Genomic DNA, 19,103 nt, shown 5'->3' with positions numbered 1-19,103 from the left:
AATTCTTGGGGTTTGTACAGTGTTAGAGGAGATGCTGGAGAAATGGCCCTTGGTGTGACAGTAAAAGTCTTTGCACTGCCAGGGGAAAATCTGGGTGGCTGAAGCCATTCCATTTCAGAGAATGTGCGCTTGCCTAGAACATACCGAGTTCTGCCTGGACTGTTCTTGGTGCATTCGTTTGTTTCTGGTCAGGTGAGATGTCCCCAAGTTGGGGGTGGGTCTTGGGGAGCCAGACATGATGTCTTCAGTGTGAAGACCCTCCAGAGAAGGTGGCTGTGATCATGGTGGAAACCAAGAGTTTTGTTAAAAACAAAACACTTGATAATTTTATAAATAAGAAATCTCTTTTTAATCTTATTGCTGTTGTGTGTTACTGCTAGTGAAAAAAAAATGACCTCTTGGCAAATTTACCAAAAATTTGTTGTCATATTTGTTTTAAGTTTGGTGTTGGCCTTTTGACTTTGTTTATGGTTTATTTTGGCATGTAGAAGTGTATTTTTCTATTTTTAACATATTTGGAGTTAGAAATCCTTCCAGGATTTTATGCTCTCAGATTAACACTGATTTGATTGGTTAGGAAAGTGCCAGGTAAGCAATTTGGACATGGACTTGAGTTCATTCCTTTGCTCAGTGAGAAGCCAGCTTGGCAGGAGGATCACAGCTCTTGGCTGTAGTGAAAGTCCTTGCAGCCATGACTGGATGGCTAAAGTGGGAGCTTGGAGTTCAAATGATGCTAGGTAGAGAAATAGGAGAAAACCTAAGAAAAGGAAATTTATTAATAGTAGCAAAAGAGGATCGAGGTATAACATGGATACCTTAAAAGATGAAACATTAAAGGTAAGTAAATAGAGATTTGATCTGGTTGAAGTCTGTTAAATCCTCTGATGAAAGATTTGTAGAAAGAATGAGAATTCCCTAAAAAATCGATCTGCAGCCTTGATAACCTTTTTTTGGAGTTATTGAGGAATTTTGGAGATTGTAAGGCTTTACAATGGTTGACCTGGAAGGTGGTGTGGTAATGTTAAAACAGAAAGTCTAGAGGAAGAAGTTTCAGGAAGGAAATGTTCCAAATGGACTGACTCTTTTTTTTTTTTTTTTCAACGTTTATTTATTTTTGGACAGAGAGAGACAGAGCATGAATGGGGGAGGGGCAGAGAGAGAGGGAGACACAGAACCGGAAACAGGCTCCAGGCTCTGAGCCATCAGCCCAGAGCCCGACGCGGGGCTCGAACTCACGGACTGCGAGATCGTGACCTGGCTGAAGTCGGACGCGTAACCGACTGCGCCACCCAGGCGCCCCCAAATGGACTGACTCTTGATCCATCCTTTTACACTCCGGGATTCTGAAGGGGATGTCCCCTTCTTCTTTACACATTCAGAAGGACCTAATACAGAGTGTGGAGGAGGCTTGAGAATAAAGTGGCAGTACTTCTATTATCTTTTTGTCTTAAAAACAGAGGAGGTTAGTTTTATAAGTACTCAAAATAACTCAGATACTTAAAACAGGATTGATATGCTCATGCTCCCTTTTGTCAGATGGTCAAGTGTCACATGTGGCAGAAGAAGTGAGATTATTGGCTTAACTATTCATTTGTCTTCAATGTGCATATTTCCAAGTAATGCACTTTGTGTGGCCTGGTAAATGGATTCACAATCATCTGAAATGGTAGGAGCTTTGGTAACAAATTATGGTGAAAGTAACAATCTTAGGGTGCTTGGTTAAACATCCAACTCTTGGTTTCAGCTCAGGTCAGGATCTCACAGTTGTGTGTGTGGGTTTGAGCCCTGCATGGGGCTCTGTGCTATCGATGCAGAGCCTATTTGGGATTCTCTCTCTCTACCTCTCTCTCTCTCTCTCTCTGCCCCTTCCCCACTTGTGCTGTCTCTCTCTCAAAATGAATAAACTTTAAAATTTTAATTAAAGCAAATTAAAAAAAAAAGAAAAATCTTGTATACCACTCACCATAGAAGACTTGAGGAATGTGAAAGATAAGTGCATTACATCATTTTATGAAGTGGTAAGTTTACCCTGTTGTGATAAGTCTGTGATTCCTTATTACCTAGCCAGATTTGGAGAGGGATGGTATATATAGCCTGTCATTTCAAGTAAAGGTGAAGTTTTAAGTGAAAATGCCTTTCAAAACAAATAAATTCATAATTAAGAGAGTATTTTGAAAATAAAAGTTTGAAACTTTTGTCATTTTGTGAAAAATGTCATGTACAAAACCTGTGTACCCTTGAGAAATTTAGAAAATCTTCCTTAAAAATAAAAAATAAAAACCCTTTTATATTTATAAAAACAGGACATGTGCAGGGGCGCCTGGGTGGCTCAGTCGGTTGAGCGGCCGACTTCAGCTCAGGTCATGATCTCGCGGTCTGTGAGTTTGAGTCCCGTGTTGGGCTCTGTGCTGACAGCTCAGAGCCTAGAGCCTGTTTCGGATTCTGTGTCTCCCAATCTCTGACCCTCCCCCATTCATGCTCTGTCTCTCTCTGTCTCAAAAATAAATAAACGTTAAAAAAAATTAAAAAAAAACAACAACAGGACATGTGCATATGTGTGTGTAATATACTATATGTTTTATGTTCACTAGTACAGTTTTATCACCTATTTTTTTCAGTCAGTGGCTCATTGTTCCATTTTAGTACATACTACATCATCTCTATACCTGGATTATATTCATATTTCCTCCATCGATCCAAAATGTCCAAAGCAATATGTAATCCAGGACCACACATTGTGTATGATTGTTGTGCCCTTAACCTCACTGACACATTCATGGTACCTTTTTGCTAACACTGATTTATGGAAGAGACCAGACCTCTTATGGAATGTTCTACCTTTCGAATTTCTCTGGTTTCTTCCTTGTGGTATGTTTTAACTGGTTTTCTCCATTCTCTGTATGTCTTCTGAACTGGAAGTTAAATCTGTAGGCTCGTGCATTAGTAGAATATGTTGCATCATATCAGAAAACATATGATATAATACCTAAATTACCATTCAGGATGCTAAAAATGTCCTTTGGATTAGGGGCTAATCATCAAATTCCTTCAATGTATGATTTTTCTCCTTTATGACTTAATGGATTCAGATGGTGTTATTTTGAAACTATTTGTATGTTCAGTTCCCCATCAACCATGCAGCTAGTGTTTTAAACAACAATTATAGTACTTGCCTCAATCAATTTTATTATGATTTCAGTATAACCATAATTCCTAATTATTTCATTCATCCTTCATTTATTAGTTGGCTTTCTTTCATGGAAATTGAACTTCCTTTCTTCCAGTTAAGATTGTTGGTTATCCTGAAACCAGTTTCCTACTGAAAGGCAGAATGAATGGTGTTTTTCCATTTAAGTACACAGTTTTCAAAGTCAAGTGTTCTAGTGATAGCCACAAAACAAAATTTTATAACCTGCTTTAAAATCATCTAAGTAAAGTTTCAGTGGATTTTGGGCTTATTTGCTAAGCATGTTTTCAAATGTGCAGCACTCCTCCATTAGTTTTTAATAATATCTGATTAGCATTTGGTAAGTTGGGAATTTACTAACCAAATGTCCATCATTGGCTGGATGGGTTGAAAGAATGAGTGTAATCGTTTCTGTATTTACATATACTTACCACAGTAAAGTATCTGTTTTAGTTAAAGCACCTATTAAAATCAAGAATTGAAACAGCTGTGCATGATTTTATGTATATGAAGCTCTTGGAAGGCTAGCTATTCTATTCCATAGAGACAGAAAGCATATCAGTGGTTGTCTCAGACTTATGGGGAGGGGGAAACATTTGGGATTAACTGGGAAGATGCACAAGAGAACCTTTGAGGGTGATGGGAATTTCCTGTCTGGATTGTGTCATGGTTATATAGGTGTAGACAGTTGTTAAAATCCATTGACTTGTACATTTAAAATTATGTTTTTATTGATTGTAAAATATACTTCTGTAAATATTTTTTAACTAAAAAAAGTACGATCTCGCGGTCCGTGAGTTCGAGCCCCGCGTCGGGCTCTGGGCTGATGGCTCAGAGCCTGGAGCCTGTTTCCGATTCTGTGTCTCCCTCTCTCTCTGCCCCTCCCCCGTTCATGCTCTGTCTCTCTCTGTCCCAAAAATAAATAAAAAACGTTGAAAAAAAAAAATTAAAAAAAAAAAAATGGGGCGCCTGGGTGGCGCAGTCGGTTACGCGTCCGACTTCAGCCAGGTCACGATCTCGCAGTCCGTGAGTTCGAGCCCCGCGTCGGGCTCTGGGCTGATGGCTCAGAGCCTGGAGCCTGTTTCCGATTCTGTGTCTCCCTCTCTCTCTGCCCCTCCCCCGTTCATGCTCTGTCTCTCTCTGTCCCAAAAATAAATAAAAAACGTTGAAAAAAAAAAATTAAAAAAAAATAAAAATAAAAAAAGTAATAAATAGAAGAAAAGAAGTAGCCGAACTCACAACTCACAACTAGGCATTTAAAAACACTTAAAAAATGAAGCATTAGCTGTTAAATTTATTAATATTTTAGTGAAGAAGTTCTTTATTATTTTTTTTGTGAAGAAGTTCTTTAAAGCACAATTACTGTATATAATCATTTAAGAAATAACTGTCACTTTATCTTTGTCTATTTAATTTTTTATGTGTATACTTTGTAATGGAAGTGATAGTGTTTAATACTAGTAGGTATGAACATTAATTTCTAGTTGCAAAATAGTTTTTTGAAGAGGCCACTGAGCTGGCTTTTAATTTCAGTTTAGGTAGAATATCTGGCACAAATTAAACATTGAATAAAATGTCTTCTTCTTTTTCTTTTTTCCCCCTGCTCCTGTCCACCATTATCATATCTTAAATCTGCGTTTTATATTAAAAAACAAGAAAGTTACCATTTTATCTTATTGCCCCAGCAGCAGTTCTGTTTTCCTGCAGATATATAGTATTTAGCTCTTCCATAGGTTAAATGTACTTTTGAGGGCTAGCGTGGGAAATTAACCATTGTTTCTAATAGTTTTTGTGGTTAAAGCGTTCTAAGATAAATGACAGAAGCAAACTCTTGGTACATAGCTTGCAAATTTGCTTTCCTTTAATGTTTAATAGATTACTTTGGTAGAGCTAATTGTGCTAACATATAGATTTCCTGTTCAAAATTTATCACTCTGTATTATTATTTTTTATTTCTAAGCAATTTTTATAACCTTTATAATGACTTACCTTGTAAATTGTTAACATTTACATTGAAAATTATACTAATTAAATTCTGGGAATTGATTAATTCAGCAATCTTTGAGTAGAATCCTAAATTGTATTGAATTTGAGATTACTTCAACAATTAGAATAAGAGCTCAGGGACTTAATTTGTTATTTAATGATGATCTTTTGAACTTGTAGTCTCCTTTTCCTGAAGGATTTAATTATTTTGGACCCGGAGTAGTCAGTACCAGATTAAGGTGGCTGCAGGGTGAAGGGATCAGATGAGAAGTTAAGACAAAGGGAGCACAGAGGAGAGGATCTGGGAGCTGTAGGTAAGAATCCAGTTCAGCAAATAGCCATCTAAATGGGGCAGCAAAGACTGGAGGATAAAATCAGGTGGGATGGCCAGGGTCTTGGCCCTGGGCAATACTCAGCCCTGGGCAAACACCCTTCCTGGGTGTCAGTGAAAAGTAGGGCCAACAGCAACAGGCAGCTGTAAATAGCAACCAGGAACCAGGTTAGTGTGAGGTGTGCCCAAAAGGAGATAGGATGGACCGGAGGAATAGGCCAGGTGGTAGAGGTGGCTGTAGGCATCACAGTTCACAGCCTTACTACTTCCTTTTTCACCCTAGTGAGCCTGACTGCTGGTATTTCAGCTGCCCATGATACTTGGTAGGTGGTATTAGTTTGGGGAAAAGGTAAAGAGAAATTACTCTGACTGTTACAAGCTTTGATTGTAGATCTTTCAAGCTGTCTGGAATTTTGGATCCTGTCCTTGTTTTAATACTTATTTTTTTATTAAAAAAAATTTTGTTTAACATTTATTTATTTTTGAAAGGCAGAGAGAGACAGAGCGTGAATGGGGGAGGGGCAGAGAGAGGGGGAGACACAGAAACAGAAGCAGGCTCCAGGCTCTGAGCTGTTAGCACAGAGCCCCACGTGGGGCTCAAACTCACAGACTGCGAGATCATGACCTGAGCCGAAATCGGCTGCTTAACCGACTGAGCCACCCAGGCACCCCTAATACTTGTTTTAGATAGTATGGTTTCTCATCTATAAATAAGGGCTGAGCAGTAGGCCCTCTTCCATCCATAGCAAGCCGTGTGATTTTGGGTGACCAGTTGGAGAAGTGGGAGAGTAGTGGCCTGCTGGCTTTGTGTAACTAACAGTATTTATTTTTAAATAATAGTAGTTTGTTTGTTTTTGCCATGTTTAAAAATTAGGAGGTTTCATGTAAAAAAAAAAAATCAAGATTTTTGCTTTGTTTAAAAAAAAAAATCCCTACTACTCACATAGTATAACCATGTACACTTAATACCCAGAACCAATTCCCTCACGTTAAAAAAAATAAAAGTTTATTTATTTATTTTGAGAGAGAAAGAGAGTGAATCCCAAGCAGACTCTGCCCACACAGGGCTGGATCTCACAAATCCTGAGATCGTGACTAGAGCTGAAATCTAGAGTCAGACCCTTAACTGACTGAGCCACCCAGGCGCCCCTCCCTCACGTTTATTAGCTGTATGGCTTTGGTAGATATGATTGCTACTCCAAACCTCCAGTTTCCCTTTATCTAAACTGAGAATCATTATACTAGCCTACTGTTATATAAATAAAAATAATTAAAAAGTGAAAACTGTTGAAATATAAGGCCATCTGATTTTTTCTAAAAATGATTTAGGGTTTTTTTTTCATATTTCTGTATTTGTGCAGGAGCTGTGAAATTGATTTATTTATCTTATCATGTAAAACTGTACTGTATATAGTCTTTCCCTGCTCAATAAGCTATTTCCGTAAGCTTATTTCCAACTTTCATGAACATTTCAGTATTAATCTGGAGAGAGTGATTTCTTTAAAAAAGATCATTCAAGTCTTGGCATAGGAAAGACCATGTCATCTGGTTGATGCGCATGTAAGTTAATACTGGAAACATTGTGACATTTCTCCATGAAAAATACTTGAAAATGGGGGTACCTGGGTGGCTCAGTTGGTTAAGTGGCTGACTCAGGTCGTGATCTCAGTTTGTGAGTTCGAGCCCCGCGTCGGGCTCTGTGCTGACAGCTCAGAGCCTGGAACCTGCTTCAGATTCTGTGTCTCCCTCTCTCTCTGCGCCTCCCCTGCTCACGCTCTGTTTCTCTCTGTCTCCCAATAATAGATAAACATTAAAAAAAAAGAAAAATACTTGAAAATGGTTTACTGGTTTATTGGGCTGCCACATTTGTTGTGGAGTTTAAGTACTCTTTGTTATTCTTCATTCTTAGGATGATTTGTGTAATGTTTTGGTTTTTAGAACTGTACCAAAGACCAGTAAGTACATAGCTTAAGCTTCAAAATGCTCTGTGTAAGAATAGAAATAAGAAGCATGTGTCTAAGTGATTGGGTGTTATTATTTGAGGCCTGAGTGGTCAGGATTGAAACTGATCAGTCTGTGATTCTTTTCTTTCAGTCCACTAATTAATTCAACACCGATTGAGCCCAGCCCCTCCCAGGTTTTGCAACACAGATCAGTAGTCCAAGGTTAGAAGTTCTCACAGGGACTGAGGCAGGCAGATAGTAATTTAAAAAATGGGGGTGGTGGAAGTCCTAGAAATGGCTTTGATTTTATTCAGCAAAAAAGATCATGACTTTGAAAAGCACTATTGACTTCTCAAGTATTTCTGCCCCAATATTTTATTCATCCTGTGAGATTGCTGTTTGCTTCTTCAGAGAGAGAGAGAGAGAGAGGTGGCAACAAGCTCTCCTTCCTAATGCTTTCTAAGCTACAAGACTTGCTTATCTTTACATCTCTGCACTTGTCACCTATTTTTTTTATTTATACACTTTTAACAAACTGAACTGATCATTTCTTACTGTTGATTGTGTTACCATATTATTGCTGCCTGACAAATTACCCCCCTGGACTACAGTCATCTAAAGGCTAGCTGGGGCTGGAGGGTGCACTGCTAACGGGTTCTCTTCACACTCCTGCCAATTAGCGCTGGTTATTGGCACATGGCCTTAGTTCCTTGCCACACAGCTGCCCAAGTACCGTCACTGAATGACACCTTGAGGTACCTGGAGTGGGGAATCCAATGCTGGAGCCACAGCATCATTTATGCCTCAGAAGTCACACTCTGCCTTTTATGCATTGTTTATACATAGGTGCCCAATCAATGTGGGAGGGGGCCATGCAAGGGTAGAAGTACCAGGAGGTGAGCATCACTGGGACTGTTTTGGAAGCTGGCTACCACAGCTGTTTAATATCTCTCTTGTTCCTCATTTGTTGCTTCCTATTTTGGGATGGCAGTGTGGATTTAGAGTGAGCATTCTATATTTGTACAAAGCTTCTCATGAAAATATACCAAAGGAATTTGAGAAGGACCTACCTTCCAAATTGCCAGGAACACAGTGATAGATCATAAAATTGCATTGAGTTAGAGTTTACTAATTTGAGGATCTGTGTGAATAGAGGAGCCATTTATAGGGTTTTTCTTAAAAAACAAATTTAGAATAATTTCATTTGGCAAGGCCTTTTGATGCGGGAAGATACGTGAGTGTACGGTTAAAAATGATAGATTGCTAGCAGATATTTCCTTAATAGTTCTGTGTCTTAGTCCTTCTGAGTAGCCATAACAAAGTACCAGAGACTGGGAGGCTTATAAACAGAAATGTATTTCTCACAGTTCTGGAGGCTGGAACTTCCGGGATCAGAATGTCAGCATGGACTGGTGAGGCCTCTCACGTGGTGGAAGGGGCTGAGGATCTCTCTGGAGCTTCTTTTAGAAGGCACTAATCCCATTCATGATGGCTCCACCTTTATGGCTAACCATCTCCCAAAGGCCCCATCTACTAATACCATCACATCACCTTTTGGGGGTTAGGATTTCAACATAAGAATTTGCAAGGTGGGGCACACAAACATTCAGACTATAGCATTATATAAATAGACTTATTCTGAGTCTATAAATTTCTTTCAGCTTATCTCATTATACCCAGTATTACCTGTTTAAGTACATTATGTACAAGCATCCCCCAACTGGATTTCAAAAATAACATTTTTTTTTAAAGTTCATGGCTAGGGATTTAGGTTTTATTCCCCCATAGGAGGAAATGTTATATTGCTCTTGTGTTCTTTGAATTGAACTTATGTTCCAAGGCTAACCCAGAATTATTTAATGTATTAGCGACTGTGTTTTGAAAGTAAGGAAATAATACTATTGCAATTTTAGTAATTAAAGAAACCAAAGAACTGCAATCTTGAGTAAGAGAATTTTCTTTAATGTGGTGCTTAAGGAAAAATTACTATAATTTGAGAGAAGGTTTTATTAGAAATTTATGGAAAATCTGAAAGAGGTCTCTGGATTTCATTTACTTAAATTATGTATATATACACATATATACTCAAACACAATTGAATCAAACCTGTTTTCACTCTCATTTGCCTCAAAGTGGTTTTTATTTGGTTTTGTTCTTTTGGTTTCAGGGGTGGTGTTTGGAGGGGAGTTGTCTGCTAGTAAGTCCTAAAATAGAATGGAGAAAAGAAAATACTGATGTTATGTAGTAAGCCTTAGATAAAAAAGGAAGCATGTTGGAGACTAGAAGAGAATGAGGAGATTTGGAAAGAGGGATTTGTTTTTTAAAAAGTTTTAAATTTTTCCTGAAAGAATTGTTATGCTGTCTTTACAAATGAATAGTAATAAAATAAAAAGTCAGTTGATAGGTTGATGCTTAAAAGATAATGTATAGACAAGTATGATGAGTGAGATTAAAAATGATTATCTTGTGGCTAATTCATGATAAACTGCAATCGTATATGAGTCAGAAATACTTGTACTTGAAAATTTGTTTGATACTGGGTAACAAAGTATTTCCTTATTCTTGGAATTGATTGTTCTTTGTGGTACTTTTTTTGTGGATTTGTATCCTATAGATAAAGAAATGTTAAGAGATAAATATTGGAGGATTCTGTATAGTTAATTAAAGTTGAGCATTTTTTTTAGAGTAAATGGGATGAAACCATATTGAGAAACAGCCTAGACATTGGGAAAATTTTCCATTTGTGATTCTTAAAACAGAATATTGGTAAAATGCCCTCTGGAAGCTGAGTTAACTGTTATGACTAGTTTTGGAATATACCCTTCTCTAAGTTTCAAAGATCCTTGCTGGATCTGTGATTTTGTAATTTGTTTTAATCCAATGATTTTTTTAATTTAAGATTTAAACATTTTCTAACCATTAACAAGTAGATTTAGGTTCAGTGAATTAAACATTGAACCACAGTATATATAATATATAATCTATGAACCAGGAGTCAAATGAAACCCATGATGTGGGTCCTCACTTGAGACAGCTCACATTACATTGAAGAAACAGCTCATATGTATATGTAGTAGAGATTAAAAGTTTATAATTAACTTTTTAAATTTTTTTTTCAACGTTTATTTATTTTTGGGACAGAGAGAGACAGAGCATGAACAGGGGAGGGGCAGAGAGAGAGGGAGACACAGAATCGGAAACAGGCTCCAGGCTCTGAGCCATCAGCCCAGAGCCCGACGCGGGGCTCGAACTCACGGACCGCGAGATCGTGACCTGGCTGAAGTCGGACGCTTAACCGACTGCGCCACCCAGGCGCCCCTATAATTAACTTTTTTAATGATTTATTTTTACCAGTCAACATTTAAAGTATGTTATCCCAAAGTAAGCTTTAGCACTGACTCTAATTTGTATCATAATATATGTGCCAAATCTAATGCTTGTGGCCACCTCCCCTCCCCTATGTATGAGCTGAAAATGCCCTGCCCTGCAGGAAGATTCTGAGTTGGAAAAAGACTTGTGCCTTCAGATAGCATGTGGGTCAGATAATCCCAGGCAAACTTAATTGGAGATTGAAGATGACTTATTTAGAGGGAGGCCAGTAGTTTTTTTAGAACCAGTGGCTTGTAAGGAACAGAAGGAGAGTATGAGGCTAGTAAAATACTTCTGCAACACTACAACTAAGAAGACAGTGGAACAACATGTATAAATTATTGAGAGAAAAGAACTACTCACCAAAAATCATATACATAGTCCATAAATTCAGGGCAGAAAACAAGAAATTATCAGAAATGTGAGGAATACCTACCAGTAATGGACCTGAAATGCTAAAGCATCTACTTGAAGTAATTCTGCCAGATAAAAATGGAAGCATAATGTAGTTCTGAGGATAAAAGAAGCCAATGAGAATAGAAGCAAATGCAGTTTTATAGGAAACTTGTACAGTATTGTAAGTAGTTAAATCTAAATGGATGGAGTTAATAAACTTTCTCTGCCTTTATGTCCTTTTCCACCTTTTCCCCAGTCTCAATCCATCTCCCAACCCTGACCCCCACACACTTCTTTATGATCATTTCAGTGGCTTTTCATAAAAGAGATGAGGTACAAGCATGTGCTCAGTCTAACATCTTGGTTTAGAAAATCTGTTTTAAAAATTCTATACTTGTTACTACAAAAGGTTGTTGTGAATTTGTGGCTGAGTGTTCTTCCTGCAAGCAACAGAAACTAGCTATGGCAGATTGAAACAAAAAAGGGATTCACTGACGGGTGCTGGGGGACTCTCAGGATCCTTGGGAAAGCTAGAGACCCAGGCTCAGGTAATTGGAGAGGTCACTTTGCAGTGACAGCACTATATCTTCATTTAGAAATAAATTGCCTTTTTCTTTTCTTTTCGTATGTAGGTTATATATTTGGGGAGGACTCCAGAAGAAGCATATAGAATATTAATGTGTGGAAATACATCCTATATTCCTTTCAGGTAAATATAAGAGTGATATGATAAATTCATTCAGTCATGCCCTTGCCAGAAATATCTTGGTATAATTGTTTCTGAAAAAAAGAAGACCTGGTAAATAGTCATTTTAGAGTGGGTGCAAATAATCCGGTAGATCTGGGTTGCTCAACAGTGACACTTTTCGACATTTTGTTGTGGGGGCTGTCCTGTGTATTGTAGGACACTCAGCAGCATCCCTGGCTTCTGCCTACTAGTTGCCAGTAATACCTCCACCTCCATGAAATTAATTGTGGAAACCAAAATGTCTCAGACATTGTCTCTAGGCAGTGAATCACTTCTATGTGAGAACCTCTGCCACTCATGGAAAATAGGCTTTATAATCAGATGACAGTCCTGGAGTTAGAACTCAGAGCTACCGCTGAGGAGTTTGAGTCCTGAGGAGTTAAGAGAGAAGTTTTCCTGATAATCAGGAGTTGGTTGCCACAGCAAAAAGGAACTTCTTTGTCCTAGGGATTTGCCAGCAGAGATAGTGGGCAAGGTTGCTAATGCAGCAACACTACTAGAGAAACCAAGTGGCTGTGTCCTAGAGGCACTATGTAAATACTGTCTGTACATGAATGGATGATGTCCTCATCCTCATCTCAAACTTACCAGGTGATTGTGTTGAAGATCTTTTGAAAAAAACTTGTGTTCTTTTTTTTTTTCTTTAAGTTCTAAAAGTTTCTCTGTGTTTCTCAAAATCCTTGACTTAGTTACATTATCTAAATATTGTGTGGCGCTTGACATGTAATAAAGATGTGAAATAATTTTGCTGATCGCATGCTGTGTTGTTAATTTCAAGTGCTGTATTATTCTTCCACTTGTAAGTTAGGTAGTGATTTTAGTATTGTTGCATATACCTTGAATGCCTGATTTTGAAGGTATGGCTTCACTTTTTAAACGTAAGCTTGTGAATTTGACTTCATTGTGGACAAGCTTTAGGAGGGTCTCCCATTGGGCAGAATCTTCAATAACTGTAGGACTGTCCATAGACTTACTCCATGAAATAGATACTTGTTTCAATTACATATTGCACTAAAGATTGTATATTAAGTGATTTAGCAAATTGGAAGAATTACTTTGAACCCAGTACTATCACCTTTCTTTCTAGTGCAAGGATTATGTTAGGTATTCTGTTATTTGAGGTGGGTAGGGAGAGATGGAGATAATTTTCTAACATGGAGAGTGTGCTACTTTTCTTCTCAACCTGTAATCTAATAGCAACCATATACTTCCTTTAGAAGAAAGGCTTGTATCTGTGGTCTGTGAGTCACAGGAACATTGATATACAGTGATAATTTAGTTGTACAGAGCTCTTTATATTGATATTCCTCTATAATAGTGCCATTCTTAAAGTTTATAGCATAAGGTCTTGAAATAGAATAAGTGCACACATTTCATATAATGCAAGTAAGGATCCATGGAACACTGTTGATGTAAAAGAGAGTTTGCATTGATTTAAATGCAAAGGCCAAAAATAGAATAAATGTTGCCTTTTTTTTTTTTTTTTTTTTTTGCCATACCTGAGTTTAAAATTACTGAAGTTTGGCACTGAGAAATGAAGTTAGTTACTTCTAGTCCCAGGAGCAAATGTTTGTAATTCTTTAAAAAATAGGACTTAGCTAGAAACAGCTCAAGATGGTAAAATTTGAATCTTTGCAGTCACAGATACCAGATATTTGATATATCTAAAGTATTGTGTCTCCAAGTGTGGCCTATGAATTAGTGTCAATCTGTGAAGTTTTTGTTCCAGTTAAGTATAGCAATTGAGAGCAAGATTTTAGAGACTTTGGTAATAATGTAATAGGATATTTTTATGTGTGTGGAATCGAATATTAGAAGAATTTGGGCTTGTATTTAATGTTTTTTGCCTTCTGTTTTTCTAGTAATTCATTTTTGTTTATAAAAAATGCATTTTTATGAATAAAATACTTTTTTACTTACAGAAATAAAATTGTGTTATTTGGGGTATGTAATAGTACAGTACTGTTGTATTTTATACTTAACTGCATTCTACAAGAGTATCAGCATATGGCAGATATAAAAATCTGGTGCTTTATCACATTTTTACTATTCTGTTGAACTTACTAGTTAGAAAGTAGGCCAGTCAGAATTAATAAAGCTTGATAATATTTTTTAAGTTTGATAATATTTTGGAAGAGATTGCATTATAGTCTTTTATTCTTGCCACTTGAAGTGCATAGTATAAATATAGCTGTTAAGAAGAATGGCATTGAGGGGCGCCTGGGTGGCGTAGTCGGTTAAGCGTCCGACTTCAGCCAGGTCACGATCTCGCGGTCTGTGAGTTCGAGCCCCGCGTCAGGCTCTGGGCTGATGGCTCAGAGCCTGGAGCCTGTTTCCGATTCTGGGTCTCCTTCTCTCTCTGCCCCTCCCCCGTTCATGCTCTGTCTCTCTCTGTCCCAAAAATGAATAAACGTTGAAAAAAAAAATTTTAAAGAAGAATAGCATTGATTTACAGTTAAAAAACTTTTGGTTCTCCACAGCAATATTTAATTAGATTTAATTCAACCTAGATATAATTCTTCAACCACTGAGTTGACTTGATTTCTTAATGGATATATTGAGTATTTCTCTCTGCATGTCTAAATGAAAAAATAGTATAAAATGTAGTTCGATATTTTCTTGATACCTTAGGATTATGGTTATGAAGAGCATATATTTCTATTTTTTTGGTTATTACCTATAATACCTTTTTGCTTCTTAGTTGATTTTTTTATGGTGGAGGGGGTCTCTACTTACTATTTTCAGCCCACTAACCTCATGTGTATATGTAGCTAGCATCCAGTTCAGTGTACAGAACACTGCCAGCACCCCTGAAGATTCTTTTCAGCCCTTTTCTAGTGAGTAACCACCCCCTAAGTAACCACTGCTGACTTCTGCCACATCAGTTAGTTTTTCTTGACTTTGAACTTCTTATAAATGGAGTCAGAGAGTAGGCATTTCGCAGAACTGGGACTAGCTTTTAAAATACATTATGCCTGTGAGATGTATCTGTGTTGTGGCAGGCATCAGTAGTTCATCTTTTTTTTTTTTTTTTTTTTTTACTGCTTTTGTAGCATTCCATTCTATGAATACATCACAATTTATTTGCTTTTTGTCCTTTTGATGGATTCCTGGGTTGTTTGCAGTTTGGGGCTATTATGCATACAAGCCGCCGCAAAATCTGTTATTTTTTAAACTAGTATTTGACACTGTTTTGCAGTTTCTCAGCAATACTCCTTCATTGATTCTCATCTGCTTTTCTAAGTTTGTTAAATGATCTTACCCGCCCCAACCTTACATCTAGATTCACAGCTGCTATTCTGCTGTTTTGAAGAAGCCTGATTGCTTGGGTAGAAGGAAGGAAGTGTGGGTGTGTTTAAAGTTGGAGGTGTTAATGAAGTAAACGGGAATGAATAAAGATTCTTGTCATCTATTCAGGTAGTATGATGCATGAGGCAGAACTTTAGCTGAGCCCAGATCAAAGCTTGTTGAATCATCATCGACTAGAGCAGGGGTTGGCCCATAGTAGGTTCTCAGAAAATATTCAATGAGTAAATGCATCAAATTATCACAAAGACTGAATCAACATGTCTTTAATTTCACTGGGGAAGAATTAGCAGTACGTTAAGAAGATAATAAAAGTGGTAAAAACACTGGGATGCGATTTGAGACTTCACCATATTTCCTCTGATAATTTTGATTCGGTTTAGGCTACATTACTTAATTTCCTTACCCATAGGTTCTTTATCTAAAAATGTTCTTTATTCAATGAAAAAATTATTTCTACAAATCAACAAATATTTGTGTTGATTATATAGGTCAGTGGTTCTTAAACTTGAACATGCATCACAGTTACCTGGAGGACCTGTTAGAACAAAAATTACCTGGCCCACCCATATAGAACCTCTGACTCAGTGGGTCTGGGGTAGAGCTGGGAATTAGCAGGTGATGCTGATCGTTTGATCAGTGACCACACTGATAACTGCTATGGGTCGTTTTGTTTTTCTCCTCCCGAATATTACCAATAAACTACTGGTAAAATCATTTTCTAGGTTGCATAGAGACCTGGTCTAGCTTTTGGATGAGCAGCTTTTTATTTTTTTTTTTTTTTATTTTTTTTTTTATTCATTTATTATTATTTTAAATGTTTATTCATTCTTTTTTTTTTTATGAAATTTATTGACAAATTGGTTTCCATATAACACCCAGTGCTCATCCCAAAAGGTGCCCTCCTCAATACCCATCACCCACCCTCCCCTCCCTCCCACCCCCCATCAACCCTCAGTTTGTTCTCAGTTTTTAACAGTCTCTTATGCTTTGGCTCTCTCCCACTCTAACCTCTTTTTTTTTTTTTTTTCCTTCCCCTCCCCCATGGGTTCCTGTTAAGTTTCTCAGGATCCACATAAGAGTGAAACCATATGGTATCTGTCTTTCTCTGTATGGCTTATTTCACTTAGCATCACACTCTCCAGTTCCATCCACGTTGCTACAAAGGGCCATATTTCATTTTTTCTCATTGCCACATAGTACTCCATTGTGTATATATACCACAATTTCTTTATCCATTCATCAGTTGATGGACATTTAGGCTCTTTCCATAATTTGGCTATTGTTGAGAGTGGATGAGCAGCTTTTTAAATTCAGAAGCTTACTGGACAAAAATGGCACATTGTAAGATGTGTGCAATCCTATGAAGGCTAACCTATAACTTAACTCGGTAATTCTAACCAATCCAGACAGTAATGTCTAAAACTAAAATAGTCCCTTTCCTCCTAAAACTAAAATAGTTGCTATGAAAGTCTGTATTCTTAAGGTTTATGTAAGTTGAAATCTTAAATAATTTTTCAGGTTAAGTAATACTACAATTGAAAACTCAACCAAGACAGGCAATTAATGATGGCTTCGCTAGCAGCTGTTTCCACCAGGGGACCAAATAAGGACCATTCAGAGTCACAGTTGTTTGGCATGTCTAGAATGATCACAATTAAATTAATTTTTATCTTGTCTAATTCCAAACATTTTTACTTCGTAATGGCTCACAGTAGCTAGAAGGGGGAAGTAGATGGGATTGGAGTTCAAAACCTTAACTGACATTAAGAGATTTGTGCTAAGATTACAGATAGATGTTGATGAGGTGTTGGGCTGTTGGGCGGAGTTGTCTGTAAACTAATTTAAGCACTTCCCCAAGAGCGCTAAAGCTCTACTAAAGGTGGTTGGCCCCTTAGTTCCTGTGGTTTTCTTGGTATTCTAATCTTGTAAGAATCAGAAAGAAGTTACTCAGTTAACTTGTTAAAAATTGTGAAAACATAATGAGAAGAGCAGACTGCCTTCTTTTTAGCTTGCAACTAGTATTTCAGTTAGCAATAATTGCGCCTCGGATAAACCTCATTGGCTACAATACTGCCACTGTGCAAAGCTTGCACCTAGTATTTCAAATATTACTTTGATTTCCCAATATTGTTTTCCTTCATGGATAGACCTATACCTGCAGCACATACTTACAACATGCACACACATATGTGTGTATACAGAATCAAAAAGAAGTCTTACCTGGTAACAGTTTAATATGGTATTTTCCAGTAAAAAAGAAAAGATTCAATGCCTTGCTCTTTTGTGGGGAAGGGTACATATTACTGATTAGAACTTAAGGAACTTTTGAAGCCCAGCCATCAAGGCCAAAAATGATCTAGGGAGATCATTTGAAATTTAAAAAGTGGTCATTATTGATTCATGCCTATAAAATAATATCTACTGGAATAGGTAGAAACTGCAGTGAAATTTATAACAATGACTTATCCTTGACTTAAAAATCGAAAGGCAAGATTTTGTTTTGAGTCTGATCCTGAGTATGTGGTTTGCTTTTAAATACTAGTCTGCTTTGTCTTGAGGTAAGTGTACTACAGAAAACTAAATTTAACTGAGCTATGTATTTCAATACTTTTGGGATTTCAGAGATGCTGCCTATGGAAGTTGCAATTTCTACATTACACTTCTTGACTGTTTTCATGCAGTAAAGAAGGTAAGTGAATTGTAAGATGTACCCAGTGTTGAGTTGGAAGACTAGGCCTTTTGTGCAAGGATCTTCCAAGATGTGTATGATGTCAGAGATGTCCCATTTCCCACTAACTTTGGAATAATGCCAAACCAGTAAATGATTTTTCTGAATCTGAGTGTTTCTTGAATGAGTTGGGAAAAAAGCCACTTGAACAACAGAGCTGGTTATGTAATTAGGTTCTAAATCCAGACATGTTTTGGGTGCGTTGTGATTTCAAAGAAAAACAAAAAGTAAATAGATTACTGGTTTCCGAGTTGTCTTTGATTTATGTGTTTTATGGGTCTGATAGCCACCAATCCTATTTACCACAGACATTTCTGTAATGCAGTAATTGATACAAACACTTCGTTTTGTGTCTTCAAGCATTCAATTTCTAGTTCAGCAGAAGAATTTGTGTAGTCCATTAGTTTGTTACTAGGTTTTATGTAAGACTAAGTAGGTCACCACTGCTTTGTCAAAGTTATTTAAAAATAACTGCTGTGTTTTATAACCAGTACTGCCTGCCGTCTTTGACTCTCAGGGACACCTTTAATATCACATTCTAAATGAATGGGGTCCCCTGGAGTTATGTGACGCAGGCACACTCCCTCCCTCAGGTATGTGTCTTGAATGTCAGGGCAGCACAAGAAACTAGAATTTAAATCAGTAGCCCATGGACCAAATAAACTTTCAACAACATCTCAAGTTTTATGTGACTTACATTCTCACAGTCAAAAGGAGCCCTGGTTTGCTTTCTTGTATAATGAAACATGGTGGCTTTCTGAGAAATTTGAGGACTAGTTAGTATACTAATTCAGATATTAATTAGTATATCTTTTTTTTCCTGTATTAGGCAACAAGGTATAGAACTTAATGTTGTTTTGGGTTTGAGTCCAGTGACTATTAATAAAGGTGATCAAGTTCATTGCCACAGGCTCTGAGGCAGCTCGATCAGGCCTCACTTTAGGCGGGTAATGTGCAGAGGAGGTGATCAAGAGATGGAGGGTATAAATGACCCCTGGGAACTGCTAATGCAGGCAGGTATACCTCTCCTTATGCTAGGGTTCCCTTCTCTCTACTTCCACTTCCTTTAAAAAGAGAGGTGAAAAACTTAGAGGGCCTTGGAAATG

General features: G+C 37.4%; 1 protein-coding gene and 1 non-coding gene across 9 annotated transcripts in view; one reads left to right on the top strand and one right to left on the bottom strand.

The window, feature by feature from the left end:
- The window catches only part of CDC14B (cell division cycle 14B), a 116,322-nt gene that overhangs the window by 59,740 nt on the left and 37,479 nt on the right, over nucleotides 1-19,103 (top strand). For all 8 annotated transcript variants that reach the window (XM_030292912.1, XM_030292913.1, XM_030292918.1 and 5 more), the window contains exons 5-6: nucleotides 11,845-11,921; nucleotides 17,892-17,958. In XM_030292912.1, coding sequence (XP_030148772.1) covers nucleotides 11,845-11,921; nucleotides 17,892-17,958 — 144 coding nt within the window. The remainder of the gene's footprint in view (nucleotides 1-11,844; nucleotides 11,922-17,891; nucleotides 17,959-19,103) is intronic.
- LOC115500223 lies at nucleotides 17,212-17,357 on the bottom strand. Its single transcript, XR_003964459.1, has one exon. It is a non-coding gene; the product is annotated as a U4 spliceosomal RNA (small nuclear RNA).

The sequence above is a fragment of the Lynx canadensis genome, chromosome D4 (genome assembly GCF_007474595.2).
Source record: "Lynx canadensis isolate LIC74 chromosome D4, mLynCan4.pri.v2, whole genome shotgun sequence".
NCBI classification, from domain to species: domain Eukaryota; kingdom Metazoa; phylum Chordata; class Mammalia; order Carnivora; family Felidae; genus Lynx; species Lynx canadensis.
This window is presented reverse-complemented; position numbering and strand designations above follow the sequence as displayed.